Source organism: Poecilia reticulata, linkage group LG14, assembly GCF_000633615.1.
Source record: "Poecilia reticulata strain Guanapo linkage group LG14, Guppy_female_1.0+MT, whole genome shotgun sequence".
NCBI classification, from domain to species: Eukaryota; Metazoa; Chordata; class Actinopteri; order Cyprinodontiformes; family Poeciliidae; genus Poecilia; species Poecilia reticulata.
In genome coordinates, this window is record NC_024344.1 from 14,070,732 (window position 1) to 14,086,286 (window position 15,555).

General features: G+C 41.8%; 1 protein-coding gene across 1 annotated transcript in view; it reads left to right on the forward strand.

Annotated features, from left to right (window-relative positions):
- Positions 1–63: 63 nt before the first annotated feature.
- Positions 64–15,555, forward strand: part of pacs1 (phosphofurin acidic cluster sorting protein 1) — a 65,661-nt gene continuing 50,169 nt past the window's right edge. The window contains 1 exon segment of the mRNA XM_017308651.1: positions 64–668. Coding sequence (XP_017164140.1) covers positions 514–668 — 155 coding nt within the window. The 5' untranslated portion in view covers positions 64–513.

Below are 15,555 nucleotides of genomic sequence, written 5' to 3' on the forward strand. Positions count from 1 at the left end.
TATTGGGCGGGTAGTTGAGTCAGACAATAACACAATGGAGGCTTTCTATTGGTCAGTTAGTCTGTAGTGGGTCTCGTGCTCTGAGAGCCGCGTTCCTTCCCCTGACTGAAGAGGCGTAGTTCCTCTTGGTTTTTGCTCACTCTGCGACTTCACCGACACAAATTTCCGCTTCCTGCACCGATAAACACCCGGAGCCCAGCACACACGGAGCCGACGCGAAGTTTAAGCGAGGACGGAGACGACGGGCTTTCGCTCGCCCCGCTTTCGGGTACAAACTCCGCCAAACGTCGGGCATGTTTTACACCGTTTGTCGTTGATTAGCACCACACGGAGCAACTTTCCGTTAGCGCTCGCGAGCGTTAACACGTCTGCTGCAGTTGGAGGTTAAATAATTTTAAGACCCTGCAAAGGAGAGAAGGACTGACGCTCTCAAGAAGGAGGACTCATTCGGGTGGCTACCCCACCGCTATCGTTATATACAACTGAAAGACACCCCAATTTTCAGCCTCCAGGATGTCGGAGCGAGGAGGGCTCCCGCGGACTGGGGGCGTCCCTTCGCCGCACATGCAGCCCTCCAAGCCGGTCAGCATCACCTCCAACCGGCCCGTCCATATGAACCTCTACGCCACCTGGGAGGTCGACCGATCCTCACCCAGCTGCGTGCCGAGGTATGTGAAAACGGGGGTGGAGGAGGTGGGGGCAACCGAAAACCGAGCAATGACTTGTCGTTTTCTGCGCTGGCTGTGAATGAGAAATGACCCAGTCTGTGTTTACACTGGGGGGCTGCAAATACACAAACACACCAGGGGCTGCCTAGTTTAGAGAGCCACCTTTTTGGATTTACGGCTGTTGCTGTTGTGTAGAGTTAACCTCACATTAAAGGGAAACCTTTAATGTGCACTCCTGCACTTTTTAATGTACCTGGCGACCACCGATTCTTCCGAAACAAAAAATTATCACATGCCCGGTAGCATTTACAGCCTCCTTGCTAAAGATAACACGAACAGGCATGTTTCCTGCCTATCTTTTATCTCAATATGATTGTGCAGTGGGGGCAGCTGCAAAGGTTGTTTTTTTTTTTTTAGGTTTTCTTTTCTAAGCCGCTCGTCTTTTTGCCACACGTTTGATCCCTGCAGACACAAAAGAAATGAAGACTTCTTCGCTGTGCAACTGTTCAGAGGCAGTAAATACAAAGCTGCAACACAGACTGGTGGCTTCTGGTAAACAAAGGAGAGCTAAAATGATCTGAAATACTATGTTTTCAACAGATTGTAGAATAAATCTATTCTTCTACGGCATGCTGATTATAGGTAGCAGTGTCTCTATTTGATTTTGTGTGTGTGTGTGTCCATAAGGGCAATGCAGCAAGGTCACACTGGAGGCGAGACGCCTTCTCCCACCTAAGCTCACTCCCAGACAACAGACTGAATTAGGTTGCTTTGTTTGAGGGAACGCGCTCCAGAGTGCGTCTCTCAATGGAAATCTTCTGCTTTTGCACTTTCTTGTGTGAGCTGTAAAAAGATGCATCAAATGCCCTGTGGTTTGACCCATATTTACAGTGCCTCGTCGATAGCCTTGCACCACAAATTGGGATTTAATTCGAGGTCTAAGGTGCAGCGTAATGGAAACGCTGCTGGACAGACGGCTATTTATTTCTTGTCATCTTCAAACTTTAATGCACATACAAGCTCATCATAAATGATCTGCAGATTTGTGAAAATCTATACTAGTGGAGCACTGGTCACTAATGTACGTTTTGTGTATTACTTTGACGGCTGATAACACAGATGCCACCAATCAATGGGGCAGAGATAGGAATTGGCCAGTTTTTCTGAATGCTGATGAAAACAGTGTTTTGATTTTGTTAATTAAATTCGTCACAATCACTTTTTATCTTATTACAACAGGCTCAATCATGCACTTATTTTGAGTTTTAAAAACATTTTTTTAAGTCTTCTGAATTTACTGTAACATATAGCAACTACATTTGTGCTGGTTTATTCTTCCTTTTTTCTGACTCAATAGTCCTTGATGGGTCAAAACTGTAATCTGCGGATCTTCTCTCGTCAAAAACCCGGAAGTCATTATTGGTCAGGAAGAGCCTGATCTTTGCATTTTTAATGAACAGCACTGGAAATGTTTGTTTCCGTCCTTCCTGTCATTTATTGTTTACACGAAGAGAGGAGGCGACATCACACTGTGTGTGTGAGAGAGAGAGAGAGAGCAGATCCTGTAAAAAGGAAGTTTTACAATTTGACAACAAAGGTCAAATAATAGTGGAGTTGACATTTTAAGGCGTCTAAGCATCTTACAGTAGCAGTTAGCGTGGTTAGCATGACTAATTTTAAACATCAGTCTCGTATTGTTGGGTTTTCTTCCCCCAGAACCAACTTCCACATCAAAAAAACCAGTGTTGTTCTCAGTGCGACCTGTTGGCTTTTAGCTGCAGTGACTTTACTGATGGGTAATAAAGATTGGATGTTTGAGTTTTAGATTGTCTGGGCAAGTTCAAAATTGTCCAGATAACTTGTTGTAGTAAAGCAGCTCTTCAAACTCCCACTAACACGTATTTAAATTATGAAATGTTCCTTTTTCGGTTGAAAGCCTGAACTGCCTGCCTCCAGATGTCCCCTGATGTTTAGGTTATTGGAGTGAAGTGAAAGTCAAGTGGGAATACCGAGGGCATTTAAATGCACCGCATTCATTATCAACCTAAAGGGTAGCGCTGACTCGTTAATGTTGCTTTTTTAGCTTGCTTTGAGCCATTAGTGAGTTTGAGACACAACCTCAAGGGTGTGTTTTTGCTTTTTAGCAAAGCGTGTGTGTGTGTTTGTGGCTACGTTATACACATGTGAATAAATCATACATCATTCTATGTGCATTTTAAACATCCTACTTCCTCACCTATTTTCTTTATGTAAGCGGTTTATCCTTTAAGTAGATGTGCAAATGCAAACAACTGGCTTGGAATATGTTGTGCTCTAAAACTGGATTACAAAATGTTGTTTTTTTTGTTTGTGTTTTTTTTGGGGGAGCTTTTCCCCGCAGTCGCCACGGTCCGTCAAATAACTTCGATTCGGCTGCAGTTGCAGCTACACAGAGACTCAGTCAAAAAAAAGAAAAAAAAGAAAATGGGGTTTGGAGAGAAATGGAGACAGGGATGGGAGGAGAAGCAGTCTCTGTCATCTGCATTTAAATAGGATTTCTCGCAGACACGGGCTGCAGAAACAGCTACAGAAACATTGCTGCCAGCGTTGAAATAACATGTATCCAAATCAGACGACGTGATGCATTTCTGTAAGCATTTTAACTTTCTCGCTGCTTCATCTTTGCTGCTGCAGCGAGTACTGACAGCTCCCCTCCTATTCGGTCGAGGTGTTGTTGCTCAAACCTCTTCCTGCCTACCCAAAATGCCACTTGGTATGTTGTTTACGCTGTGCTGCAGGCTGAAATTTCCCTCACAGGCACAAACATGTATCCAGCTGCCTCCTCCAACTCCACACTCATGAAAGAAACTGGGGGGAAAGAAACAGCAAAAAATATCTACACATAAATGTTTTTCTTTTATTCTTGGGCGGTTTCTTTCTCCTTTTGTCAATCAACAGGAAATATTTGACAGCGGGAGATCATATCATCCTTCCACAAAGCATGAGCAAACCTCAAGTGTTTGTTTTGCAGGTGATCTAGAAACGATTATTACAGCTCCATCCGAGGTCATTTCCCCGATCAGATTGAAAAACGGTAGAATAAGAAAGTCAATGAAATCAATTGGAAAAGGTCTTAGACTTAGGGAACCAGCGAAGCAAGGTTGCCACAGAATGTCGACCGTGGCAACCTTGATTTTCTGTCTCCCGAAACGCCAGATGGAATTGTTTCTCTGGCTCCACATTCATCGCGATGGGCGATTCTTCTTCTTGGTGTCTGCTTTTCCATTCTGCAGTGTCACAAGCCCACACTCGCACGCATCGAGTAGTGCTTGGCATCCTTCTTCCCTACTCAGCTCAGTGGTTCACATCCCTCACCTCAGCCAAATAATCCCAGGGATGAGCAGAGCAACTCTGCTCCCTAGTTTGACACTTCACCTCACAAATATAGAGAGAGCGAAGATTAGCAGTTTTTCGGATGTGCTTCCCGTCAGGTGGAATGTCGACCGTGGCAGTCGCTGCCACATGGTTCGGATTCCTGAATCCAGCATCGTTTACTTTAGCTCTGTGACGTTGTGTTGCTGCTCTGCATCGGGTATGTCAGGAATGAACCCAGGAGCAGAACTCGTCACCCTCCATCTTTAAAGATGGTTCCTGTGCAACAACAAAAAATTCTTGCGAATCAAATCCGGAGATGGAAACTGAATCTTTGTTTTGTTGTTTAACCGTTTGGTGGCCAGTTAGACAAGAATTTTGCTTTTCAAATAAAAAAGGAAGTTGTTAATTTACAAATTTGTTTCTTGCCTTAAATAGTTCAGGAAGAAACATTTTTGGTATGGACTGGTCAACAGCAGTTGTTGGTTCAAAACTTTTTACATTTTCCAACCTACGATTTAAAATCTTTGTTTTTAAAGTGCCAGAAAGATTAGATTTTTTTTCTGTCCGTTTAAAACATTCAATACTGTAAGGCGCCTACCACTATAATGTTACTACACACTTCCTGTCACCTGACTGAAAGACAGTCATTTACAAGAAAGACAAATTCAGCTGTTTGGAAATATTTCTGGTCTGAGAAAAAAAAAACACTCATGCTGGAAAACCTACAGCAACAGAATCTCCCCTTTACTGCTATTAAAATGAAAATGTTTTCAAATGCTACAACAAACGTGTGATAGACAGTCTGGTGTCCAGCTGAGCTTATTTGACCTTTGTTGTTAAATGCTTGTTAATTAACAGGATGCCTGTTAATTTATCCAGCTAATATCATACAGTATTACCATAATACCATACAATCAGTGTTGCTCTATGAAGAGCAGAACGGTAAAAAGGCGCAACCTGTATGCATCAAGAACTTCAAACGTAGATTTACTATTAATATTTTCCATCATCAGTTAGAATAATTGTTGCTTTGTATTATTAGAGATAAATACATTTACTATTGTAGATTTGCAGTGAAACCTTTTTTTTTATTATATCTTGAGTCTCACACTGGCCCATAAGTCCTCAGACATTGGAATCGGTGGTTCAGAAGAAATGAACCAGCTAACTTTGGGTATGTTTAAAAAATGTCAAAGCAACTTAGTTCAACCTTCTTTATGAAGCAGTTTCTCCGCATTCTTTGAAAAATACGTGCTTGACCAAGAATTTGATGACACTTTATCCAAGTGTCTGCTATTAAAGGTGTGTTACCTAATATTACACGAGATTGCCAGTCTTACCCAACATATCATTGCAAAAATAAGACTGGTTGTGACACAAATGGAGCCAGGTTTCTTGGATACACTCTGTACAAGCAACTTGGGGATTGGATGTAGAGTGCTACGACAGTGTTTACTTCCCTACTGATTTCTTTTGTATTTGCTTTTTAGTCGCATTTAAGTGTCTCAGATTACCAAGCAACTTATAATTTTGGTTAAAGATAGTCTGGCTATGTACAAAAAGCAGTTTTCAAGTGATGATTTCATTTTTTAAATAGAAAAACTCATGATTCCATCAATTCCTCCAGTCTTTAGGAATCAGAGCAGTCACAAAACCAACACTATGTTTGACTTTCTGTACGATGGTCTGTTTCTGGAATGCTTTGTTAGTTTTAGGTCAGATGTAACATGACACGCACCTTCCTACAAGGTCCACTTTTGCAACAGAACAATTTCCCCAAAGTCTTGGGACTCAACAAGATGTTATTTGGCAAACGGGAGACGGGCTTGCACGTTATTTTTGATCGGCAGTGGTTTTGGCCTCGGATGCCATTTCTTCCCAGTCTCTCTTTGATATTGTTAAATCTTGAACACTGACCTAAACAGAGGCTAGTGAGGTCTGCGGTACTGGGAGATGATGTTCTGGGTGGTCATGTGACCTCCCGGTGGAAACACCAATGTGCTCTCAGAATAATTTTGGTTGACCAGCCTCTCTAGGGAGGAAGGTTCACCACTGCTGAATGTTTTTCTCCAGTTGTGGATTACGGCTCTTGCTTCGCTGATTCCCAAAGTCTAAGACCTTTTCCGATTGATTTAATTGACTTTCTTATTCTACTGTTTTTGAATTTTCGTTGAGAACGTGCCGCTATTTTTAGCTCATTCATTTAAAAAAAATAAGTTATGTTTGAATTCTTACATTTGTGCCTCATGACACCAGTAGTTTTAATAGTTAGGGTAAGCTGAAAGCCTTGGACTTAAGACATCACGCTTTGAAATGCTTTGAAAATGAACCCACGGCTCTGGTAAGGAATACTGCTGGCGTGAGGAAACGCTGTGCTGTAATGCAGGATGTTCTGAATTATACATCTTGCATTTGTTTGACTGGTTTGCAGTAATTGCTCTGCAACACAATAGCTGGTGGTCACGCACCGCTTCTCGAGTGTCGGCATCACATTACCCCCCAAAACACGGGCTCCTGTGTGCGCACACAAATGGAAAGAGATGGAAAGAGCACCAGCAGGCTGTTGCATTTATGCAAGAATATAGACACACACACGCATACTCGCTCAGAGAGGGTCGATCATTAGGAAGCGCTTGCTGTGCCACTTGCCTCATTTCTGCTTGTTCGTGTACTCAACTGAGTTCTGAGTTTCACTGTGTGCCTTAGCCTGAAGTGTTGCAGCATATAAAATCTTTTCCTCAGTCTGTCTTCTACTGTTTTTATTTGCAACCTTTCAAAATTAGTCCTTGGGGAAACTTGGTATTAAGTCGAGAACATTATTGACATATATCATCTGTTTATCCTTTGGCCAGATAAGTTTATCTGGCCCTTCAGTTTTAAATGTGTTGCAGTTGAAACACCTAACCAGTAAAAGTCAAGTTTCTTTGTCTAGCACATTTCAGCACCAAGGCAGTTCAAAGTGCTTTACTCCATAAACGGATAAGTAACCAATTATGAAACGAGCAATAAACATTACTTTTTGTCAAAAGCCATCATCAAGCAAATACACATAAAACATATTGATGTTTGTCCGCCTGCTACTAATCAAAGGCAGCTGTATCAGATGGGTTTTTAGCTTTGATTTAGAGGAACTCGGTGTTTCAGGTGTTTTGCAGTTTTCTGGAAGTTTGTTCCGGATTTGTGGTGCATAGAAGCTGAATGCTAAGCTTCTCCGGAAAGCAAATTGTCTTCTGCTATCCTAAACTGACGGGTGTGAAAACATTCACAGATTCCTGTTAACTCCTTGTCGTTTTAAACTCTGCCATCACACACTAAATGGTTTTACTGGTATGCTTCTCTGTGGCAAAGTCAGTTCAAAAGAACACAGAAAAATGGTACACACAGCGGAGGTGCCTGCTCAAACAGTTGCTGTATTTCAATTTTTATTTTTTTTATTTTTGCTGCATCATTGGCACAAACGGGAGAGAGAGGTGTGGGGTGGGGGATATTTCTAACATGGTACTCGGAGTGGTTTTATAGCCCAGTGGAGCACAACCTCTACACTCCTGACTCGGGCGAACAACTTAGCTTCATGTCTTTACATTCCTCTCTCATTCTTTGCTCTCAGATCAAGGGAGATGAAAAATAAGTACAGTGTTGAGTTTCTCTGCTGGAGTCATGGGCTTCTATGGAGACCCAGTGGTGCTGCCTTAAGCAAGAACGGGGTGTTGCATCAAAATTATAATGATGTTATAATTTAAAGGGGTAGTAGTATGTGAAATCGACTTTTAGAGCTTTATATTGCCCCTTTAGTAATTAGTATAATATTTTAATGAATTCTAATTATTTGGCAACAGAAATACAATTGCTGTTCCTTCTAAAATTACTTATGCCATCATGTTTTTCAGTAATTAAATTTATTTTATGTAGAGAGATTCTTCAGGCTTTCTCTATAATTTATAGATACAACCAAGTTATGTATGTTGTTTTCACTGTTATACTTGCAAAAATAAGCAGTGGGTCTCTGTTCTTGTTGTTTTTCTGCCTGTTTTCAGTGTTATTTTTAGCGAGTGGAAAAGTTCAGAGCGGGTTTTACCCTCATCCATCCATCCATCCATCCATCCATCGTACACAGCTGACTGACAACTTGCAGCAATATCTGTGTGACTGGATAAAACCCCACCATGTCTAATAAAATTTCAGTCAAGTTTCATCCATGATGGAGAATTTTAGCAATTTTATAAGAATGACTTTAAAACTGAGGTACGTCTTTTTTTGTTCTTGCTACATTTAAGAGTAATATAAGAACGGCGTTCTATATTTTCTATTACCTCCCATTACAGAGTTGACATTTTCAACTGTCTTGATCATCTTACAGTAGCGAATAATGTGGCAAGCCATGTTAAAGCCAGGACCGTCAGGTTGTTGTAAGTATGGCTTGATGGCACTTAAACATGGTGCATTTAATGATCAAAAGAATATTGGATTTTTGAGTTTAGGCTACAGAATACTCTCTGTGCTTCTCTGTGGCAAAACCCTTTGACTTTTTTTTTTCAAGTTGCAATAAAATACTGGATCTTTAATGTAAATTCTGAGGGACAAAGGGACATTTTGACAGCCTCTGAGTTTAAGAAACCTGCTGGACTCAAACAGAGGTTATTTAGCTTTATGACTGCTTTCTCTTTCTTGTCCACAGAGTTAAAAAAAAAACAGCTGAGAATGTAATTTAGCAGAGTTGTTTTCATGCTGCTTCGCTGTAGAGGTCGGACTTGATCGGGGTCATGAAAACGTTGTGGACTGAGGAGGCCTTTGTTGCGGTATTCTAATATGGGTTTGCATATTTGAGAGCTGCACTGCTTTTTTTTTCTTCTTGGAGAGATCACGCTGCTAACGAGGGGAGGGTTATAGCTTCCCATATGGCAGCTTAAACACACACACATACATTGAATATTATCATTTCCAAGGTGTTGTGACTCATCTTCATGGGCAATGTCACTTACATTCACCTCATTTTCATGTAACGTGTTGAGACTAAAGGGTACAGTGACATAGAGTTGCATAAAAGGACATATTGACAAAGATGGATGATCTCACACGCACTGAGAGCGGATAACGTTTGCAAAAATTCTCCTCTTTTTAACCTGAGCTTGTTGCAGATGAAAGCTTGAAAACAATAAGCCGGACTGGTTAGACTCTAATCTTGCTGCAAAGCTTTGTTTTTTTTCTTTAGAGTTGTGCACCTTTCCAAAAGTGTTGCAGTGGGTTTTACTGTAGTGCTGCTGCTGTACATGTGGTGAATGCAAATAATGCATGCATATGCTTTAATCCTCTCCAGCTCAGCTTACATATGGTTGCCCCTAGATGATGACACAAGCTTGTAATGCATTTTACACAGATTGACCTTGACACAGTGCATTCGTCTAAGTCAGTGGTCCCCAACCTTTTTATTATCGTGGACCGGTCAAGACTTGGAAATTTTGCTGTGGCCCGGGTGGAGGGGGGGCGGGTCGGGAACCGTCAGATAAAGCTTCTGCATGTTGGTGTTCCCGCTAAATCCTGAATATACCCTATTTGGTTGTCTTGGCCTTTTTATCGCAGCCTGTGGGGTTTTCCCTGACTGGGAACGAGAATACAACCTGCTGAATGTGACAGGTAGCCAATCAAAAAGCGCGGTGACGTAAGAACAGAGGGGAATCCCAAACAGCTGACGTATCAAGCAACTGAGAGTCCGGTGGATATCGGAGATGATATGTGGAAATATTTATTATTATATGTAAAGGTCATTATTATACACTCCTGATCAAAATCTTAAGACCAGTCAAAAAATTGCAAGATTTTGCATTTTGCACTATTGGATCTTAAGAAGGTTCTAAGTAGAGCTTCACAATGTTAAAGGAAAAAATCGGTGCAAGAGACAAGAACTTTTGAGCAGGGAATTTTCTGAAAACTGTATTTACACTCAAACATGATTTTTTCATCTGATCAAAAGTTTAAGACCATAGTCTTTAAAAGCCAAAAGCTGTGCAAAAATCTGGATTCCATGTCATTTTCTGTCAAGTCTTTACACTGTCAAGACCTCCTGATGGCAAAAGCAAAAAAGCCCACTGACTTTGAAAGTGGTAGGATTGTTGAGCTGCATAAGCAAGGCCTCTCACAATGTGCCATCGCTGCTGAGGTTGGATGCAGTAAGACAGTCATTTTGCAAGGGTGCACCAAACATGGGACATTGAAAGGTGGAAGAAAGTTGTCTTCTCTGATGAGAAAAATTTTTACCTTGATGGTCCTGATGGCTTCCAACGTTACTGGCATGACAAGGAGATCCCACCTGAGATGTTTTCTACACGGCACAGTGGTGGGGTCGTCATCATGATTTGGGGTGCGTTTTCCTTCATTGGAACAATGGAGCCTCAGGTTGTGCAGGGGCGTCAAACAGCAGCTGGCTATGTGGAGATGTTGCGGCGGGTATCCCTCATGACTGAGGGCCCTTGTCTGTGTGGTAATGATTGGGTTTTTCAACAGGACAATGCTGCAGTTCACAATGCCCACCTGACAAAGGAGTTCTTCCAAGAGAATAACATCACTCTTTTGGACCATCCTTCATGTTACCTGGATCTAAACCCAATTGAGAACATTTGGGGATGGATGGCAAGGGAAGTTTACAAAAATGGACATCAGTTCCAGACAGTGGATGCTATTCGTGAAGCCATCTTCAACACTTGGAGCAACGTTCCCACTAGCCTCCTGGAAACACTGGCATCAAGCATGCCTAAACGATTGTTTGAAGTCATCAACAAGAATGGTGGAGCTACTCATTACTGAGTCCTTTTTTTTGACACTTTGAGTTCTGTTTTGGGGGGTTTTCAGGTTTTTTTGAGCTATGGTCTTAAACTTTTGATCAGCTGAAAAAAATAATGTTTGAGTGTAAATGCAGTTTTCAGAAAATTCCCTGCTCAAAAGTTCTTGTCTCTTGCACTCATTTTTTCCTTTAACATTGTGACGCTCTACTTAGAACCTTTTTAAGATCCAATAGTGCAAGATGCAAATTCTTGCAATTTTTTGACTGGTCTTAAGATTTTGATCAGGAGTGTATATGTTTATTATGTTTATTCAGATAAAAATGTTAACTATGAAAAAACATATTCACCTCCAAATCATAGTGCAGCAAATAGAGCGGCTGCTCCATCGTCTTTTATCCTCCGCCTTTTCTTTTCGTTACATCTTTTATCTCTTAAAATGACTCCACAAACTATCACTATTGTTTCTACATCATCATCCGTGTTTGGTCATTCTAAATTCCCGCTATGTTGGGGGTTTTACTGGATTATCCTCTGGAATCGGGATGTTCGTGAGTGGAATCGGTTCGTGTTGCTCCCGTCTTGTGGCTGAACACAAACCGATCGAACCTGTTGTACTTTTATCAGCTCTGTGGTCACAGAGGTTTGGAGAATCAGTCGACAATTCTTAAATCTTTCTGTCTAAACCAGACAAGACTCACAAGTTCTACTCATCTCCTCTCGACCACTGCCCAAACGCTCTGACTTTGGTCGCTATGGTAACGTTTACATATCCCTTCAAAATAAGATACAGATGTGCCACAAAAACAAACATTTTACTTTCATGAAAATTTTAACTCACGATAATGACTAATGGGAGCCCTGAGCTTGTTTCTCTGCAACAAGACGGTCCCATCTGGGAGTGAAGGGAGACAATGACACCCTAAGTGTTGCTTATATCCACAGCCTGCTTGGTCTCTACGTGGCGAAGCAGTTTGAAGCTTCATTGCCTCATTAGCAGCCGGTCACCACATGTTACGCAGAGCGGCTTGTAATGTGGGACTCGCCTACCGGTCCGGGATAAATCCATTCTCCTGTCTCTTCTCTGGGCCTTTTCTCCTTTGCAAAGAAACTTTCCAAAGACATCTGATCTGTTTCTTACTCATTTTGCTGCTTGTGGGCTCAGTGTTGTTGCGCAAGTAACTGAGAGAATCCGGTTAAAGGATTTTCAAAATAAAAGATCCTCCAGACTTGAATAATACATAAAACGGAAATATTTAATTATTTCTTGCGTGGCCCGGTACCAGTTGGTCGGTCCGTGGACCGGGGGTTGGGGACCACTGGTCTAAGTACTAAAGGCAATGCCTTTCTGTGACAGTTTATCTGTCGATTGTTGGGGTCGGTGAAAGAAAGAGAAGTTTGTTTAGGAAGAATCCAAGCTCCTCTCATGATGCCAGTCTCATCTCTCTCTGCCTCTTATGATGGCTGTATCTGGGCAGGAACAGCTGTGATTGATTGGTTGACAACCTAATATGATCAACCCAGCGGGAGCGCAGCTGAACGCTGCTTTGCAGGCCAGCGAGCATCAAGCCACGATGGCATCATTTCACCGTCTCAAGATAAACTAAATTAGGCAGGCGGTGTGCTCATTAATCTGTAATCGCTTTAATGAAGGGTAGTAGTATTGTGCGCGCGCGCGCGTGTGTGTGCACGTGTGACAGCAAAAAGGGGGTTCTGTCCAACATTCCTGGAATGAGATCTTATCAAAGAATGCTTTATTTTCACTATCAACAAACTAGAACAGACCTGCCGGTGGGCCTTTTTTTTTCTTCCTTATACCGTAAACACTTGACACAAAACCCCGACATGAATGAGAAAATGCAAATGAAAAACACACAAATACAATACGGTATGTGCTCACTTTAAATTCTTGGATCTGTTTGGGTATTTCTCGCAGACTGACCTAATGAGCTTTGACAGGGTTAAATATGCAACATATGTGTTGGAGTAAATGTGTATGCATAGGCTGCCCTCCTTTGGAAGCCACAGCGTGTCCTTGCCTGTGGCAGTGGGAAGTAGAGCGCGGCGGAGGGAGACTACAGACGGAAACGGGCTGCAAAACGGGGGAGGAGTGGAGAGAGGTAAAGTTTGCATAAATGCTAAGCTAAAGTGCAACATTTTGCTTGTGTAACAAACTACACACTTTGGGCTGTGTGTAATGGGGAGAGGTTGGGAAGGGGGTTGTATCATGTTGGATTTCCTCACAGAGATGCATCGTATAGCATGGGTCTGCAGTTCCAGTCCTCGGGGTCGACGTCCTGCGTGTTTTACATGCTTCCCTTCTTGAAGTAACCTGATTTCAATGAACGGGTCATTAGCAAAACCTCTCGGACAATGTGATGACAGACTGAGGAGAAAATTCAGCTATTCAGCTGAACATGTAGGGCAGCAGCGCTCAAAGACTGGAATTGGTCGATTCTGTTATAGAGACGGGACTTGTTTTGTTTAGGCAAGCTATTTTTGGGTGTTTGTTTCTTTTATTGTAGAAGAGCTTCGGTTTAGTGCACGCAACAGGCCAAACTATTGCCAACCAAACCACAGCTACCGGGAGCTGAACTGTCAAAAACTCATACTAGCTAAACACATCTCTCTCAATGCAGTTCTTCACAGGATAAAACTTTCTCTGAGTTTCTAAATTACTCTCTAAATGACAAAACCAAGCCCTTTTTTTTGTGCTGATTTATGCAACCATATCAAGTGATTGCCCAAGACATTAAGTATATTAGAAACAGGAAGGAGGACAGAGTCTGTTGTTGAGGGAAAGGAGAGAAAAAAAAGCTCTGTGGGTTTTTCAATTCACCCCACAATCACATGTCTGGGTTTGTTTCAAAACAATTTCCATTTATAAATTAAATATTCTGTATCCTGTATGTTGATGCAGGTTGACAGCTCTTAGAGCGGCATGCTCCATGAATACAGAAGTCAAAACAAACCATCTTGCTGTGTTTGGATCTGCGTCTGTGCTCCCTCAGCTGCTTTCTGCAAATAAAGGTGTTGTGATACAACATGTTTGATGCAATAAATACTTTCTCTCACATGTTGCATTGAGTTTCTGTCAAATCAGTTCTGTTCACTGTACAGAGCTGTTCTGTGCAGATGGAAACGTGTGCACATGCTCTTATTGCAATTTCTGTCATTACCTACATTTAAGAACTACAATAATGTTTGTCTTTAGATAACAGTCACCTCTTCAGACCCACTGTCAGGCGTAGCTGTTTGTGTTGTTCTGTTTATGGGCTGTAAGCACAACTGCACAAACTGCTGGGTGGCTGCTTAGTTTTATAGTTTTATTTTTGGTGGTGTCAGAGAAATCTTTAACCGTGCTGATTTTTTTTTCCTTCCTGTTTTTTCCAGTTTCTTAATTTATTGCCCAAACAATTTTACCAAGTAACCACAAACTCGGCTAAATCCAGACTTGGATGTTACAGATCATCAGATTTGTCACACAACTAAAACTTAAGTAAGCACAAAGGTACTTTTCAAATGATGATTTAATTTATTAAGGAAAAAAAGACTATCCAAACCAGCACGGTTGTATGCGAACTAATAATTGCTCCCTTTGTTACATCATTAAAGAAGTAGGATTAATCACAATTTTGGTTCAGCTTCACAAGCCATGCACAGCCCTTACTACAGAACCAAGAACTTACTTTAGAACCTGTTGGGCAACATGAAGTAGGCTGGAAGAGCAGAAATGGCAGCTGGAGCATTTGAGTTTGACACAAATTCAAACACAGACTCATCACTGAGGTTACAAAGAAAGACAAAAACATTAATGGCTGTTCCATATAGACTCATTGAAGATAAACGAGTCGCAAAAATACCAAATATATTCTGTGGACTACAAATAAAAATAGAAAATTTTTGGGAGGAGTCCTTCCTGTTGCAGCTGAAGTAGAATCAACACAGCATCTCAGGAAAAAGATGTTGTGTTGGGTGTGCCTGTTAAACACGGTGGTGGTAGGCTTATGTTCTGGGGCTGCTGTGGACCTGAGACTTGTCGTAATTGATGGAAGGATAAATTGTCATTGAGTAGAAAATCCTAGAGGCAGGGCAGTGATCCAAAGCGCACCTGAAAATGTATCACTGAATGGCTGTAAGAAACCAAAAGTGAATGTTTTGGAGCGGCTTTCTCAAAATCCAACTGCAATGCTGTGATGTAGTAGGAATATGTTAGAGGAAACACACTTTTCATGGCACTGGAAAGTAAATATTGCCTGTTCAGACATTGAGTCAGGGTTCTGCTTTAGATTTGTTTTGGAAATTAAAACAGTGTAAAGTTTCTTGTTGGTCTGTGTTCGCTTCTGAGGACAATCATCCGGAGAATTGCACACCTGTGTCGTTCACATTAGGTCATGCACACTTGGATCGAAAAGTGGTTGACCTTGTGTGTTGGTTGGTTTGCATGTCGTCACTCATTGTCGGCTTCGATGCCGTTGTATTGCATTTCCTGTGTCCTACTCTCTCCATCGCAGCCTCTATTGAATCATGCCTAACTTTTCTCTTTCCGTGCGTCCTGCCGTGGTGTTCCTGCTTCAGGCGATGTGTCAGCTCATGTCAGCTGAGTGACTTTTCTACTCTCTGCAGAAACCCGGCAAAGAACGACTCGAGCAAGAAGGAAATAACAGAGGGAACATAAGATCTTCAGGGGACGAGAGATGATGAAGTGAAGAGTCGGTTGAGTTCAAGACGTCTGAGAGGTTGCCCTCTCTCCAGATTTG